General features: G+C 44.2%; 1 protein-coding gene across 2 annotated transcripts in view; it reads right to left on the reverse strand.

The window, feature by feature from the left end:
* LOC106604060 (multidrug and toxin extrusion protein 1) overlaps window positions 1-16,611 on the reverse strand; it is a 65,712-nt gene that overhangs the window by 25,501 nt on the left and 23,600 nt on the right. For both annotated transcript variants that reach the window (XR_006769704.2, XM_045717483.2), the window contains exons 9-10: window positions 15,538-15,651; window positions 14,426-14,493 (exon numbers count right to left, since the gene is read on the reverse strand). Coding sequence is in view for 1 of the 2 variants with exons in the window: in XM_045717483.2 (XP_045573439.1) it covers window positions 14,426-14,493; window positions 15,538-15,651 (182 nt within the window). In the remaining variant the exon portion in view is untranslated. The remainder of the gene's footprint in view (window positions 1-14,425; window positions 14,494-15,537; window positions 15,652-16,611) is intronic.

Raw genomic sequence — 16,611 nt, forward strand, 5'->3', positions numbered from 1 at the left:
ACAGTGTGATGTTACCATGTAGGTGATGGTAGATAGCTGATAGACAGTGTGCTGTTACCATGGTAGATAGCTGATAGACAGTGTGATGTTACCATGGTAGATAGCTGATAGACAGTGTGATGTTATCATGGTAGCTAGCTGATAGACAGTGTGATGTTACCATAGTAGCTAGCTGATAGACAGTGTGATGTTACCATGGTAGCTAGCTGATAGACAGTGTGATGTTACCATGGTAGCTAGCTGATAGACAGTGTGATGTTACCATGGTAGCTAGCTGATAGACAGTGTGATGTAGGTGATGGTAGCTAGCTGATAGACCGTGTGATGTTACCATGGTAGCTAGCTGATAGACAGTGTGATGTTACCATGGTAGCTAGCTGATAGACAGTGTGATGTTACCATGGTAGCTAGATGATAGACAGTGTGATGTTACCATGGTAGCTAGCTGATAGACAGTGTGATGTAGGTGATGGTAGCTAGCTGATAGACAGTGTGATGTTACCATGGTAGCTAGCTAATAGACAGTGTGATGTTACCATGGTAGCTAGCTGATAGACAGTGTGATGTTACCATGGTAGCTAGCTGATAGACAGTGTGATGTATGTGATGGTAGCTTGCTGATAGACAGTGTGATGTTACCATGGTAGATAGCTGATAGACAGTGTGATGTTACCATGGTAGCTAGAAGATAGACAGTGTGATGTTACCATGGTAGCTAGCTCATAGACAGTGTGATGTAGGTGATGGTAGCTAGCTGATAGACAGTGTGATGTTACCATGGTAGCTAGCTGATAGACGGTGTGATGTTACCATGGTAGCTAGCAGATAGACAGTGTGATGTTACCATGGTAGCTAGCTGATAGATATTGTGATGTAGGTGATGGTAGCTAGCTGATAGACAGTGTGCTGTTACCATGGTAGCTAGCTGATAGACAGTGTGATGTTACTATGGTAGATAGCTGATAGATAGTGTGATGTTACCATGGTAGCTAGCTCATAGACAGTGTGATGTATGTGATGGTAGCTAGCTGATAGACAGTGTGATGTTACCATGGTAGCTAGCTGATAGACGGTGTGATGTTACCATGGTAGCTAGCTGATAGACAGTGTGATGTTACCATGGTAGCTAGCTGATAGACATTGTGATGTAGGTGATGGTAGCTAGCTGATAGACAGTGTGATGTTACCATGGTAGCTAGCTGATAGACAGTGTGATGTTACCATGGTAGCTAGCTGATAGACAGTGGGATGTTACCATGGTAGCTAGCTGATAGACAGTGGGATGTTACCATGGTAGCTAGCTGATAGACAGTGTGATGTTACCATGGTAGCTAGATGATTGACAGTGTGATGATACCATGGTAGCTAGCTGATAGACAGTGTGATGTTACCATGGTAGCTGGCTGATAGACAGTGTGATGTTACCATGGTAGCTAGCTGATAGATAGTGTGACGTTACCATGTAGGTGATGGTAGCTAGCTAATAGACAGTGTGATGTTACCATGGTAGATAGCTGATAGACAGTGTGATGTTACCATGGTAGCTAGCTGATAGACAGTGTGATGTTACCATGGTAGCTAGCTGATAGACAGTGTGATGTTACCATGGTAGCTAGCTGATAGACAGTGTGATGTTACCATGGTAGCTAGCTGATAGACAGTATGCTGTTACCATGGTAGCTAGCTGATAGACAGTGTGATGTAGGTGATGGTAGCTAGCTGATAGACAGTGTGATGTTACCATGGTAGCTAGCTGATAGGCAGTGTGATAATACCATGGTAGCTAGCTGATAGACAGTGTGATGTTACCATGGTAGCTAGCTGATAGATAGTGTGATGTTACCATGGTAGCTAGCTGATAGATAGTGTGATGTTACCATGGTAGCTAGCTGATAGACAGTGTGATGTTACCATGGCAGATAGCTGATAGACAGTGTGATGTTACCATGGTAGCTAGCTAATAGACAGTGTGATGTTACCATGGTAGATAGCTGATAGACAGTGTGATTTTACCATGGTAGATAGCTGATAGACAGTGTGATGTTACCATGTAGGTGATGGTAGCTAGCTAATAGACAGTGTGATGTTACCATGGTAGCTAGCTGATAGACAGTGTGATGTTACCATGGTAGCTAGCTGATAGACAGTGTGATGTTACCATAGTAGCTAGCTGATAGAGAGTGTGATGTTACCATGTAGGTGATGGTAGATAGCTGATAGACAGTGTGCTGTTACCATGGTAGATAGCTGATAGACAGTGTGATGTTACCATGGTAGATAGCTGATAGACAGTGTGATGTTATCATGGTAGCTAGCTGATAGACAGTGTGATGTTACCATAGTAGCTAGCTGATAGACAGTGTGATGTTACCATGGTAGCTAGCTGATAGACAGTGTGATGTTACCATGGTAGCTAGCTGATAGACAGTGTGATGTTACCATAGTAGCTAGCTGATAGACAGTGTGATGTTACCATGGTAGCTAGCTGATAGACAGTGTGATGTTACCATGGTAGATAGCTGATAGACAGTGTGATGTTACCATGGTAGCTAGCTGATAGACAGTGTGATGTTACCATGGTAGCTAGCTGATAGACAGTGTGATGTTACCATGTAGGTGATGGTAGCTAGCTAATAGACAGTGATATGTTACCATGGTAGCTAGCTGATAGACAGTGTGATGTTACCATAGTAGCTAGCTGATAGACAGTGTGATGTTACAATGGTAGCTAGCTGATAGACAGTGTGATGTTACCATGGTAGCTAGCTGATAGACAGTGTGATGTTACCATGGTAGCTAGCTGATAGACAGTGTGATGTAGGTGATGGTAGCTAGCTGATAGACCGTGTGATGTTACCATGGTAGCTAGCTGTTAGACAGTGTGATGTTACCATGGTAGCTAGCTGATAGACAGTGTGATGTTACCATGGTAGCTAGCTGATAGACAGTGTGATGTTACCATGGTAGCTAGATGATAGACAGTGTGATGTTACCATGGTAGCTAGCTGATAGACAGTGTGATGTAGGTGATGGTAGCTAGCTGATAGACAGTGTGATGTTACCATGGTAGCTAGCTAATAGACAGTGTGATGTTACCATGGTAGCTAGCTGATAGACAGTGTGATGTTACCATGGTAGCTAGCTGATAGACAGTGTGATGTAGGTGATGGTAGCTTGCTGATAGACAGTGTGATGTTACCATGGTAGATAGCTGATAGACAGTGTGATGTTACCATGGTAGCTAGAAGATAGACAGTGTGATGTTACCATGGTAGCTAGCTCATAGACAGTGTGATGTAGGTGATGGTAGCTAGCTGATAGACAGTGTGATGTTACCATGGTAGCTAGCTGATAGACGGTGTGATGTTACCATGGTTGCTAGCTGATAGACAGTGTGATGTTACCATGGTAGCTAGCTGATAGACATTGTGATGTAGGTGATGGTAGCTAGCTGATAGACAGTGTGCTGTTACCATGGTAGCTAGCTGATAGACAGTGTGATGTTACTATGGTAGATAGCTGATAGATAGTGTGATGTTACCATGGTAGCTAGCTCATAGACAGTGTGATGTATGTGATGGTAGCTAGCTGATAGACAGTGTGATGTTACCATGGTAGCTAGCTGATAGACGGTGTGATGTTACCATGGTAGCTAGCTGATAGACAGTGTGATGTTACCATGGTAGCTAGCTGATAGACATTGTGATGTAGGTGATGGTAGCTAGCTGATAGACAGTGTGATGTTACCATGGTAGCTAGCTGATAGACAGTGTGATGTTACCATGGTAGCTAGCTGATAGACAGTGGGATGTTACCATGGTAGCTAGCTGATAGACAGTGGGATGTTACCATGGTAGCTAGCTGATAGACAGTGGGATGTTACCATGGTAGCTAGCTGATAGACAGTGTGATGTTACCATGGTAGCTAGATGATAGACAGTGTGATGATACCATGGTAGCTAGCTGATAGACAGTGTGATGTTACCATGGTAGCTGGCTGATAGACAGTGTGATGTTACCATGGTAGCTAGCTGATAGATAGTGTGACATTACCATGTAGGTGATGGTAGCTAGCTAATAGACAGTGTGATGTTACCATGGTAGCTAGCTGATAGATAGTGTGACGTTACCATGTAGGTGATGGTAGCTAGCTAATAGACAGTGTGATGTTACCATGGTAGATAGCTGATAGACAGTGTGATGTTACCATGGTAGCTAGCTGATAGACAGTGTGATGTTACCATGGTAGCTAGCTGATAGACAGTGTGATGTTACCATGGTAGCTAGCTGATAGACAGTGTGATGTTACCATGGTAGCTAGCTGATAGACAGTATGCTGTTACCATGGTAGCTAGCTGATAGACAGTGTGATGTAGGTGATGGTAGCTAGCTGATAGACAGTGTGATGTTACAATGGTAGCTAGCTGATAGGCAGTGTGATAATACCATGGTAGCTAGCTGATAGACAGTGTGATGTTACCATGGTAGCTAGCTGATAGATAGTGTGATGTTACCATGGTAGCTAGCTGATAGATAGTGTGATGTTACCATGGTAGCTAGCTGATAGACAGTGTGATGTTACCATGGCAGATAGCTGATAGACAGTGTGATGTTACCATGGTAGCTAGCTAATAGACAGTGTGATGTTACCATGGTAGATAGCTGATAGACAGTGTGATGTTACCATGGTAGCTAGCTAATAGACAGTGTGATGTTACCATGGTAGCTAGCTGATAGACAGTGTGATGTTACCATGGTAGCTAGCCGTTAGACAGTGTGATGTTACCATGGTAGCTAGCTGTTAGACAGTGTGATGTTACCATGGTAGCTAGCTGATAGACAGTGTGATGTTACCATGGCAGCTAGCTGATAGACAGTGTGATGTTACCATGGTAGCTAGCTGTTAGACAGTGTGATGTTACCATGGTAGATAGCTGATAGACAGTGTGATTTTACCATGGTAGATAGCTGATAGATAGTGTGTTGTTACCATGGTAGCTAGCTGATAGAAAGTGTGATGTTACCATGGTAGCTAGCTGATAGACAGTGTGATGTTACCATGGTAGCTGGCTGATAGACAGTGTGATGTTACCATGGTAGCTAGCTGATAGATAGTGTGACGTTACCATGTAGGTGATGGTAGCTAGCTAATAGACAGTGTGATGTTACCATGGTAGCTAGCTGATAGACAGTGTGATGTTACCATGGTAGCTAGCTGATAGACAGTGTGCTGTTACCATGGTAGATAGCTGATAGACAGTGTGATGTTACCATGGTAGTTAGCTGATAGACAGTGTGATGTTACCATGGTAGCTAGCTGATAGACAGTGTGATGTTACCATGTAGGTGATGGTAGATAGCTGATAGACAGTGTGATGTTACCATGGTAGCTAGCTAATAGACAGTGTGATGTTACCATGGTAGATAGCTGATAGACAGTGTGATGTTACCATGGTAGCTAGCTGATAGACAGTGTGTGATGTTACCATGGTAGCTAGCTGATAGACAGTGTGATGTTACCATGGTAGCTAGCTGATAGACAGTGTGATGTTACCATGGTAGCTAGCCGATAGACAGTGTGATGTTACCATGGTAGCTAGCCGTTAGACAGTGTGATGTTACCATGGTAGCTAGCCGTTAGACAGTGTGATGTTACCATGGTAGCTAGCTGTTAGACAGTGTGATGTTACCATGGTAGCTAGCTGATAGACAGTGTGATGTTACCATGGTAGCTAGCTGATAGACAGTGTGATGTTACCATGGTAGCTAGCTGTTAGACAGGGTGATGTTACCATGGTAGCTAGTTGATAGACAGTGTGATGTTACCATGGTAGCTAGCTGATAGACAGTGTGATGTTACCATGGTAGCTAGCTGATACACAGTGTGTGATGTTACCATGGTAGCTAGCTGATAGACAGTGTGATGTTACCATGGTAGCTAGCTGATAGAGAGTGTGATGTTACCATGGTAGCTAGCTGATAGACAGTGTGATGTTACCATGGTAGCTAGCTGATAGACAGTGTGATGTTGCCATGGTAGATAGCTGATAGATAGTGTGATGTTACCATGGTAGCTAGCTGATAGACAGTGTGATGTTACCATGGTAGATAGCTGAAAGACAGTGTGATGTTACCATGGTAGCTAGCTGATAGACAGTGTGATGTAGGTGATGGTAGCTAGCTGATAGACAGTGTGATGTTACCATGGTAGCTAGCTGATAGACAGTGTGCTGTTACCATGGTAGATAGCTGATAGACAGTGTGATGTTACCATGGTAGTTAGCTGATAGACAGTGTGATGTTACCATGGTAGCTAGCTGATAGACAGTGTGATGTTACCATGTAGGTGATGGTAGATAGCTGATAGACAGTGTGATGTTACCATGGTAGCTAGCTAATAGACAGTGTGATGTTACCATGGTAGTTAGCTGATAGACAGTGTGATGTTACCATGGTAGCTAGCTGATAGACAGTGTGTGATGTTACCATGGTAGCTAGCTGATAGACAGTGTGATGTTACCATGGTAGCTAGCTGATAGACAGTGTGATGTTACCATGGTAGCTAGCCGATAGACAGTGTGATGTTACCATGGTAGCTAGCCGTTAGACAGTGTGATGTTACCATGGTAGCTAGCCGTTAGACAGTGTGATGTTACCATGGTAGCTAGCTGTTAGACAGTGTGATGTTACCATGGTAGCTAGCTGATAGACAGTGTGATGTTACCATGGTAGCTAGCTGATAGACAGTGTGATGTTACCATGGTAGCTAGCTGATAGACAGTGTGATGTTACCATGGTAGCTAGCTGTTAGACAGGGTGATGTTACCATGGTAGCTAGTTGATAGACAGTGTGATGTTACCATGGTAGCTAGCTGATAGACAGTGTGATGTTACCATAGTAGCTAGCTGATAGACAGTGTGTGATGTTACCATGGTAGCTAGCTGATAGACAGTGTGATGTTACCATGGTAGCTAGCTGATAGACAGTGTGATGTTACCATGGTAGCTAGCTGATAGACAGTGTGATGTTACCATGGTAGCTAGCTGATAGACAGTGTGATGTTGCCATGGTAGATAGCTGATAGATAGTGTGATGTTACCATGGTAGCTAGCTGATAGACAGTGTGATGTTACCATGGTAGATAGCTGAAAGACAGTGTGATGTTACCATGGTAGCTAGCTGATAGACAGTGTGTGATGTTACCATGGTAGCTAGCTGATAGACAGTGTGATGTTACCATGGTAGCTAGCTGATAGATAGTGTGATGTTACCATGGTAGCTAGCTGATAGATAGTGTGATGTTACCATGGTAGCTAGCTGATAGACAGTGTGATGTTACCATGGCAGCTAGCTGATAGACAGTGTGATGTCACCATGGTAGCTAGCTGTTAGACAGGGTGATGTTACCATGGTAGCTAGTTGATAGACAGTGTGATGTTACCATGGTAGCTAGCTGATAGACAGTGTGATGTTACCATGGTAGCTAGCTGATAGACAGTGTGTGATGTTACCATGGTAGCTAGCTGATAGACAGTGTGATTTTACCATGGTAGCTAGCTGATAGACAGTGTGATGTTACCATGGTAGCTAGCTGATAGACAGTGTGTGATGTTACCATGGTAGCTAGCTGATAGACAGTGTGATTTTACCATGGTAGCTAGCTGATAGATAGTGTGATGTTACCATGGTAGCTAGCTGATAGACAGTGTGATTTTACCATGGTAGCTAGCTGATAGACAGTGTGATGTTACCATGGTAGCTAGCTGATAGACAGTGTCTGATGTTGCCATGGTAGATAGCTGATAGATAGTGTGATGTTACCATGGTAGCTAGCTGATAGACAGTGTGATGTTACCATGGTAGATAGCTGAAAGACAGTGTGATGTTACCATGGTAGCTAGCTGATAGACAGTGTGTGATGTTACCATGGTAGCTAGCTGATAGACAGTGTGATGTAGGTGATGGTAGCTAGCTGATAGACAGTGTGATGTTACCATGGTAGCTAGCTGATAGGCAGTGTGATAATACCATGGTAGCTAGCTGATAGACAGTGTGATGTTACCATGGTAGCTAGCTGATAGATAGTGTGATGTTACCATGGTAGCTAGCTGATAGATAGTGTGATGTTACCATGGTAGCTAGCTGATAGACAGTGTGATGTTACCATGGCAGATAGCTGATAGACAGTGTGATGTTACCATGGTAGCTAGCTGATAGACAGTGTGATTTTACCATGGTAGATAGCTGATAGATAGTGTGTTGTTACCATGGTAGCTAGCTGATAGACAGTGTGATGTTACCATGGTAGCTAGCTGATAGACAGTGTGATGTTACCATGGTAGATAGCTGATAGACAGTGTGATGTTACCATGGTAGATAGCTGATAGACAGTGTGATGTTACCACGGTAGATAGCTGATAGACAGTGTGATGTTACCATGGTAGCTAGCTGATAGACAGTGTGATGTTACCATGGTAGCTATCTGATAGACAGTGTGATGTTACCATGTAGGTGATGGTAGATAGCTGATAGACAGTGTGCTGTTACCATGGTAGCTAGCTGATAGACAGTGTGATGTTACCATGGTAGCTAGCTGATAGACAGTGTGATGTTACCATGGTAGATAGCTGATAGACAGTGTGATGTTACCATGGTAGATAGCTGATAGACAGTGTGATGTTACCATGGTAGCTAGCTGATAGATAGTGTGATGTTACCATGGTAGCTAGCTGATAGATAGTGTGATGTTACCATGGTAGCTAGCTGATAGACAGTGTGATGTTACCATGGCAGCTAGCTGATAGACAGTGTGATGTCACCATGGTAGCTAGCTGTTAGACAGGGTGATGTTACCATGGTAGCTAGTTGATAGACAGTGTGATGTTACCATGGTAGCTAGCTGATAGACAGTGTGATGTTACCATGGTAGCTAGCTGATAGACAGTGTGTGATGTTACCATGGTAGCTAGCTGATAGACAGTGTGATTTTACCATGGTAGCTAGCTGATAGACAGTGTGATGTTACCATGGTAGCTAGCTGATAGACAGTGTGTGATGTTACCATGGTAGCTAGCTGATAGACAGTGTGATTTTACCATGGTAGCTAGCTGATAGATAGTGTGATGTTACCATGGTAGCTAGCTGATAGACAGTGTGATTTTACCATGGTAGCTAGCTGATAGACAGTGTGATGTTACCATGGTAGCTAGCTGATAGACAGTGTCTGATGTTGCCATGGTAGATAGCTGATAGATAGTGTGATGTTACCATGGTAGCTAGCTGATAGACAGTGTGATGTTACCATGGTAGATAGCTGAAAGACAGTGTGATGTTACCATGGTAGCTAGCTGATAGACAGTGTGTGATGTTACCATGGTAGCTAGCTGATAGACAGTGTGATGTAGGTGATGGTAGCTAGCTGATAGACAGTGTGATGTTACCATGGTAGCTAGCTGATAGGCAGTGTGATAATACCATGGTAGCTAGCTGATAGACAGTGTGATGTTACCATGGTAGCTAGCTGATAGATAGTGTGATGTTACCATGGTAGCTAGCTGATAGATAGTGTGATGTTACCATGGTAGCTAGCTGATAGACAGTGTGATGTTACCATGGCAGATAGCTGATAGACAGTGTGATGTTACCATGGTAGCTAGCTGATAGACAGTGTGATTTTACCATGGTAGATAGCTGATAGATAGTGTGTTGTTACCATGGTAGCTAGCTGATAGACAGTGTGATGTTACCATGGTAGCTAGCTGATAGACAGTGTGATGTTACCATGGTAGATAGCTGATAGACAGTGTGATGTTACCATGGTAGATAGCTGATAGACAGTGTGATGTTACCACGGTAGATAGCTGATAGACAGTGTGATGTTACCATGGTAGCTAGCTGATAGACAGTGTGATGTTACCATGGTAGCTATCTGATAGACAGTGTGATGTTACCATGTAGGTGATGGTAGATAGCTGATAGACAGTGTGCTGTTACCATGGTAGCTAGCTGATAGACAGTGTGATGTTACCATGGTAGCTAGCTGATAGACAGTGTGATGTTACCATGGTAGATAGCTGATAGACAGTGTGATGTTACCATGGTAGATAGCTGATAGACAGTGTGATGTTACCACGGTAGATAGCTGATAGACAGTGTGATGTTACCATGGTAGCTAGCTGATAGACAGTGTGATGTTACCATGGTAGCTATCTGATAGACAGTGTGATGTTACCATGTAGGTGATGGTAGATAGCTGATAGACAGTGTGCTGTTACCATGGTAGCTAGCTGATAGACAGTGTGATGTTACCATGGTAGCTAGCTGATAGACAGTGTGATGTTACCATGGTAGCTAGCTGATAGACAGTGTGATGTTTCCATGGTAGCTAGCTGATAGACAGTGTGTGATGTTACCATGGTAGCTAGCTGATAGACAGTGTGATTTTACCATGGTAGCTAGCTGATAGATAGTGTGATGTTACCATGGTAGCTAGCTGATAGACAGTGTGATTTTACCATGGTAGCTAGCTGATAGACAGTGTGATGTTACCATGGTAGCTAGCTGATAGACAGTGTCTGATGTTGCCATGGTAGATAGCTGATAGATAGTGTGATGTTACCATGGTAGCTAGCTGATAGACAGTGTGATGTTACCATGGTAGATAGCTGAAAGACAGTGTGATGTTACCATGGTAGCTAGCTGATAGACAGTGTGTGATGTTACCATGGTAGCTAGCTGATAGACAGTGTGATGTAGGTGATGGTAGCTAGCTGATAGACAGTGTGATGTTACCATGGTAGCTAGCTGATAGGCAGTGTGATAATACCATGGTAGCTAGCTGATAGACAGTGTGATGTTACCATGGTAGCTAGCTGATAGATAGTGTGATGTTACCATGGTAGCTAGCTGATAGATAGTGTGATGTTACCATGGTAGCTAGCTGATAGACAGTGTGATGTTACCATGGCAGATAGCTGATAGACAGTGTGATGTTACCATGGTAGCTAGCTGATAGACAGTGTGATTTTACCATGGTAGATAGCTGATAGATAGTGTGTTGTTACCATGGTAGCTAGCTGATAGACAGTGTGATGTTACCATGGTAGCTAGCTGATAGACAGTGTGATGTTACCATGGTAGATAGCTGATAGACAGTGTGATGTTACCATGGTAGATAGCTGATAGACAGTGTGATGTTACCACGGTAGATAGCTGATAGACAGTGTGATGTTACCATGGTAGCTAGCTGATAGACAGTGTGATGTTACCATGGTAGCTATCTGATAGACAGTGTGATGTTACCATGTAGGTGATGGTAGATAGCTGATAGACAGTGTGCTGTTACCATGGTAGCTAGCTGATAGACAGTGTGATGTTACCATGGTAGCTAGCTGATAGACAGTGTGATGTTACCATGGTAGATAGCTGATAGACAGTGTGATGTTACCATGGTAGATAGCTGATAGACAGTGTGATGTTACCACGGTAGATAGCTGATAGACAGTGTGATGTTACCATGGTAGCTAGCTGATAGACAGTGTGATGTTACCATGGTAGCTATCTGATAGACAGTGTGATGTTACCATGTAGGTGATGGTAGATAGCTGATAGACAGTGTGCTGTTACCATGGTAGCTAGCTGATAGACAGTGTGATGTTACCATGGTAGCTAGCTGATAGACAGTGTGATGTTACCATGGTAGCTAGCTGATAGACAGTGTGATGTTTCCATGGTAGCTAGCTGATAGACAGTGTGATGTTACCATGGTAGCTAGCTGATAGACAGTGTGATGTTACCATTGTAGCTAGCTGATAGACAGTGTGATGTTACCATGGTAGCTGGCTGATAGACAGTGTGATGTTACCATGGTAGCTAGCTGATAGACAGTGTGATGTTACCATTGTAGCTAGCTGATAGACAGTATGATGTTACCATGGTAGCTGGCTGATAGACAGTGTGATGTTACCATGGTAGCTAGCTGATAGACAGTGTGATGTTACCATGGTAGCTAGCTGATAGACAGTGTGATGTTACCATGGTAGCTAGCTGATAGACAGTGTGATGTAGGTGATGGTAGCTAGCTGATAGACAGTGTGATGTTACCATGGTAGCTAGCTGATAGACAGTGTGATGTTACCATGGTAGCTAGCTGTTAGACAGTGTGATTTTACCATGGTAGCTAGCTGATAGACAGTGTGATTTTACCATGGTAGCTAGCTAATAGACAGTGTGATGTTACCATGGTAGATAGCTGATAGACAGTGTGATGTTACCATGGTAGCTAGCTGATAGACAGTGTGATGTTGCCATGGTAGTTAGCTGATAGACAGTGTGATGTTACCATGGTAGTTAGCTGATAGACAGTGTGATGTTACCATGGTAGCTAGCTGATAGACAGTGTGATGTAGGTGATGGTAGCTAGCTGATAGACAGTGTGATGTTATCATGGTAGCTAGCTGATAGACAGTGTGATGTTACCATGGTAGCTAGCTGTTAGACAGTGTGTGATGTTACCATGGTAGCTAGCTGATAGACAGTGTGATGTTACCATGTAGGTGATGGTAGCTAGGTGATAGACAGTGTGATGTTACCACGGTAGCTAGCTGATAGACAGTGTGATGTTACCACGGTAGATAGCTGATAGACAGTGTGATGTTACCATGGTAGCTAGCTGATAGACAGTGTGATGTTACCATGGTAGCTATCTGATAGACAGTGTGATGTTACCATGTAGGTGATGGTAGATAGCTGATAGACAGTGTGCTGTTACCATGGTAGCTAGCTGATAGACAGTGTGATGTTACCATGGTAGCTTGCTGATAGACAGTGTGATGTTACCATGGTAGCTTGCTGATAGACAGTGTGATGTTTCCATGGTAGCTAGCTGATAGACAGTGTGATGTTACCATGGTAGCTAGCTGATAGACAGTGTGATGTTACCATTGTAGCTAGCTGATAGACAGTGTGATGTTACCATGGTAGCTAGCTGATAGACAGTGTGATGTTTCCATGGTAGCTAGCTGATAGACAGTGTGATGTTACCATGGTAGCTAGCTGATAGACAGTGTGATGTTACCATGGTAGCTAGCTGATAGACAGTGTGATGTTACCATGGTAGCTAGCTGATAGACAGTGTGATGTAGGTGATGGTAGCTAGCTGATAGACAGTGTGATGTTACCATGGTAGCTAGCTGTTAGACAGTGTGATTTTACCATGGTAGCTAGCTGTTAGACAGTGTGATGTTACCATGGTAGATAGCTGATAGACAGTGTGATGTTACCATGGTAGCTAGCTGTTAGACAGTGTGTGATGTTACCATGGTAGCTAGCTGATAGACAGTGTGATGTTACCATGTAGGTGATGGTAGCTAGGTGATAGACAGTGTGATGTTACCACGGTAGCTAGCTGATAGACAGTGTGATGTTACCACGGTAGATAGCTGATAGACAGTGTGATGTTACCATGGTAGCTAGCTGATAGACAGTGTGATGTTACCATGGTAGCTAGCTGATAGACAGTGTGATGTTACCATGTAGGTGATGGTAGATAGCTGATAGACAGTGTGCTGTTACCATGGTAGCTAGCTGATAGACAGTGTGATGTTACCATGGTAGCTTGCTGATAGACAGTGTGATGTTACCATGGTAGCTTGCTGATAGACAGTGTGATGTTTCCATGGTAGCTAGCTGATAGACAGTGTGATGTTACCATGGTAGCTAGCTGATAGACAGTGTGATGTTACCATTGTAGCTAGCTGATAGACAGTGTGATGTTACCATGGTAGCTAGCTGATAGACAGTGTGATGTTTCCATGGTAGCTAGCTGATAGACAGTGTGATGTTACCATGGTAGCTAGCTGATAGACAGTGTGATGTTACCATGGTAGCTAGCTGATAGACAGTGTGATGTTACCATGGTAGCTAGCTGATAGACAGTGTGATGTAGGTGATGGTAGCTAGCTGATAGACAGTGTGATGTTACCATGGTAGCTAGCTGTTAGACAGTGTGATTTTACCATGGTAGCTAGCTGTTAGACAGTGTGATGTTACCATGGTAGATAGCTGATAGACAGTGTGATGTTACCATGGTAGCTAGCTGATAGACAGTGTGATGTTACCATGGTACTTAGCTGATAGACAGTGTGATGTTACCATGGTAGCTAGCTGATAGACAGTGTGATGTAGGTGATGGTAGCTAACTGATAGACAGTGTGATGTTATCATGGTAGCTAGCTGATAGACAGTGTGATGTTACCATGGTAGCTAGTTGATAGACAGTGTGATGTTACCATGGTAGCTAGCTGTTAGACAGTGTGATGTTACCATGGTAGCTATCTGATAGACAGTGTGATTTTACCATGGTAGCTAGCTGATAGACAGTGTGATTTTACCATGGTAGCTAGCTGATAGACAGTGTGATTTTACCATGTAGGTGATGGCAGCTAGCTGATAGACAACAGACTGAGCCCCCAACTCCACCTCACTGATAAGACCTAAGAGAGGGGAGAGGCAGAAGATAGGAAGAAAGGGATGATAAGGAGAGATGAAGAAATGGGAGAGAGGAAAGATGGAGAGAGAAGGGGACATAGGGAGAGAGGGAAGATACATAAGATAGAGAAGGGAGAGGGGAAGAGAGAAAGGGAGAGAGAATGGAGAGAGACAGGAGAGAATCGCGAGGGGGAAGATATGGAGAGAGGGGAGATCAGGAGAGAGACGAGAGAGGGGAGAGAGGGAGAGCGAGGGGAAAGAGATAAGATATGGAGAGAGGACAAATAGGGAGAGAGTCGGGAGAGAGGCAGAGGGAGATGGAGGGAAGATTTGGAGAGAGGGGTGATGAGGAGAGAAAGGGAAGATATGGAGAGATGGGTGATGAGGAGAGAAAGGGAACATATGGAGAGAGGGGTGATGAGGAGAGAGTGGTGATGAGGAGAAGAGGAGAGGGGAGACAGGGGGAGAGGGGAGACAGGGGGAGAGGAGGGGGAGAGGGGAGAGCAGAGGAGAGGGGAGAGCAGGGGTGAGGGGAGAGCAGGGGGAGAGGAGGGGGAGAGGGGAGAGCAGAGGAGAGGGGAGAGCAGGGGAGAGGGGAGACAGGGGGAGAGGAGGGGGAGAGGGGAGAGCAGGGGAGAGGGGAGAGCAGGGGAGAGGGGAGAGCAGGGGAGAGAGAGCACGGGAAGAGGGGAGAGCAGGGGAGAGGGGCGAGCAGGGGAGAGCAGGGGAGAGTGGAGAGCAGGGGAGAGCAGGGGAGAGCAGGGGAGAGCAGGGAGAGTAGAGCCGAACATATTGAAAAGTCCCCTTGTCCGAGAGAGATTTACATGGTTATCAAGGGTTGCACGTTTTGGTTATTGCCCAAACACTAAACAAACGATTGAAATAATCAAGAAGTTTTGATAATTTCAATCACCTGTGTAACGATGGGGCATAAACTAACCGTGCACCCACCCATTGGGGTCCCAGCGACCAACATTTTGGAAACGCTGGAATAGGGTGTCATTTTGGACATAGGAGGAATTATTGTTATTATGATATAACAACAGTACCTGCCAGGATGCCGCCGATCTCAAAGGTCCACCATTCCAGACACAGCATTAGCATACTTGGGATGGCCAGGGTGATGAACTGACCCCACTCTTGCAGGCAATCAGCTGACCAGCCTAGGGGTTAAGAGGTCAGGGATCACACCCACCAATAGAAACGTCCCAGAATGTATATGTGGCAGGGTAGTGATGATACAGAACCTTGATATGGCAGGTTAGTGGAGTGATACAGAACCTTGATATGACAGGTTAGTGGAGTGATACAGAACCTTAATATGGCAGGTTAGTGGTGATACAGAACCTTTGATATGGCAGGTTAGTGGTGATACAGAACCTTGATATGGCAGGTTAGCGGAGTGATATAGAACCTTGATATGGCAGGTTAGTGGTGATACAGAACCTTGATATGGCAGGTTAGCGGAGTGATATAGAACCTTGATATGGCAGGTTAGTGGTGTGATACAGAACCTTGATATGGCAGGTTAGTGGAGTGATACAGAACCTTGATATGGCAGGTTAGTGGAGTGATACAGAACCTTGATATGGCAGGTTAGTGGTGATACAGAACCTTGATATGGCAGGTTAGTGGAGTGATACAGAACCTTGATATGGCAGGTTAGTGGTGATACAGAACCTTGAAATGGCAGGTTAGTGGAGTGATACAGAACCTTTGATATGGCAGGTTAGTGGAGTGATACAGAACCTTGATAAGGCAGGTTAGTGGAGTGATACAGAACCTTGATATGGCAGGTTAGTGGTGATACAGAACCTTGATATGGCAGGTTAGTGGAGTGATACAGAACCTTTGATATGGCAGGTTAGTGGAGTGATACAGAACCTTGATATGGCAGGTTAGTGGAGTTATACAGAACCTTGATATGGCAGGTTAGTGGTGATACAGAACCTTGATATGACAGGTTAGTGGAGTGATACAGAACCTTGATATGGCAGGTTAGTGGAGTGATACAGAACCTTGATATGGAAGGTTAGTGAAGTGATACAGAACCTTGATATGGCAGGTTAGTGGTGATACAGAACCTTTGATATGGCAGGTTAGTGATGATACAGAACCTTGAT

The sequence above is a fragment of the Salmo salar genome, chromosome 04, assembly GCF_965601325.2.
Source record: "Salmo salar chromosome 04, fSalSal1, whole genome shotgun sequence".
In the NCBI taxonomy this organism is placed as follows: Eukaryota; Metazoa; Chordata; class Actinopteri; order Salmoniformes; family Salmonidae; genus Salmo; species Salmo salar.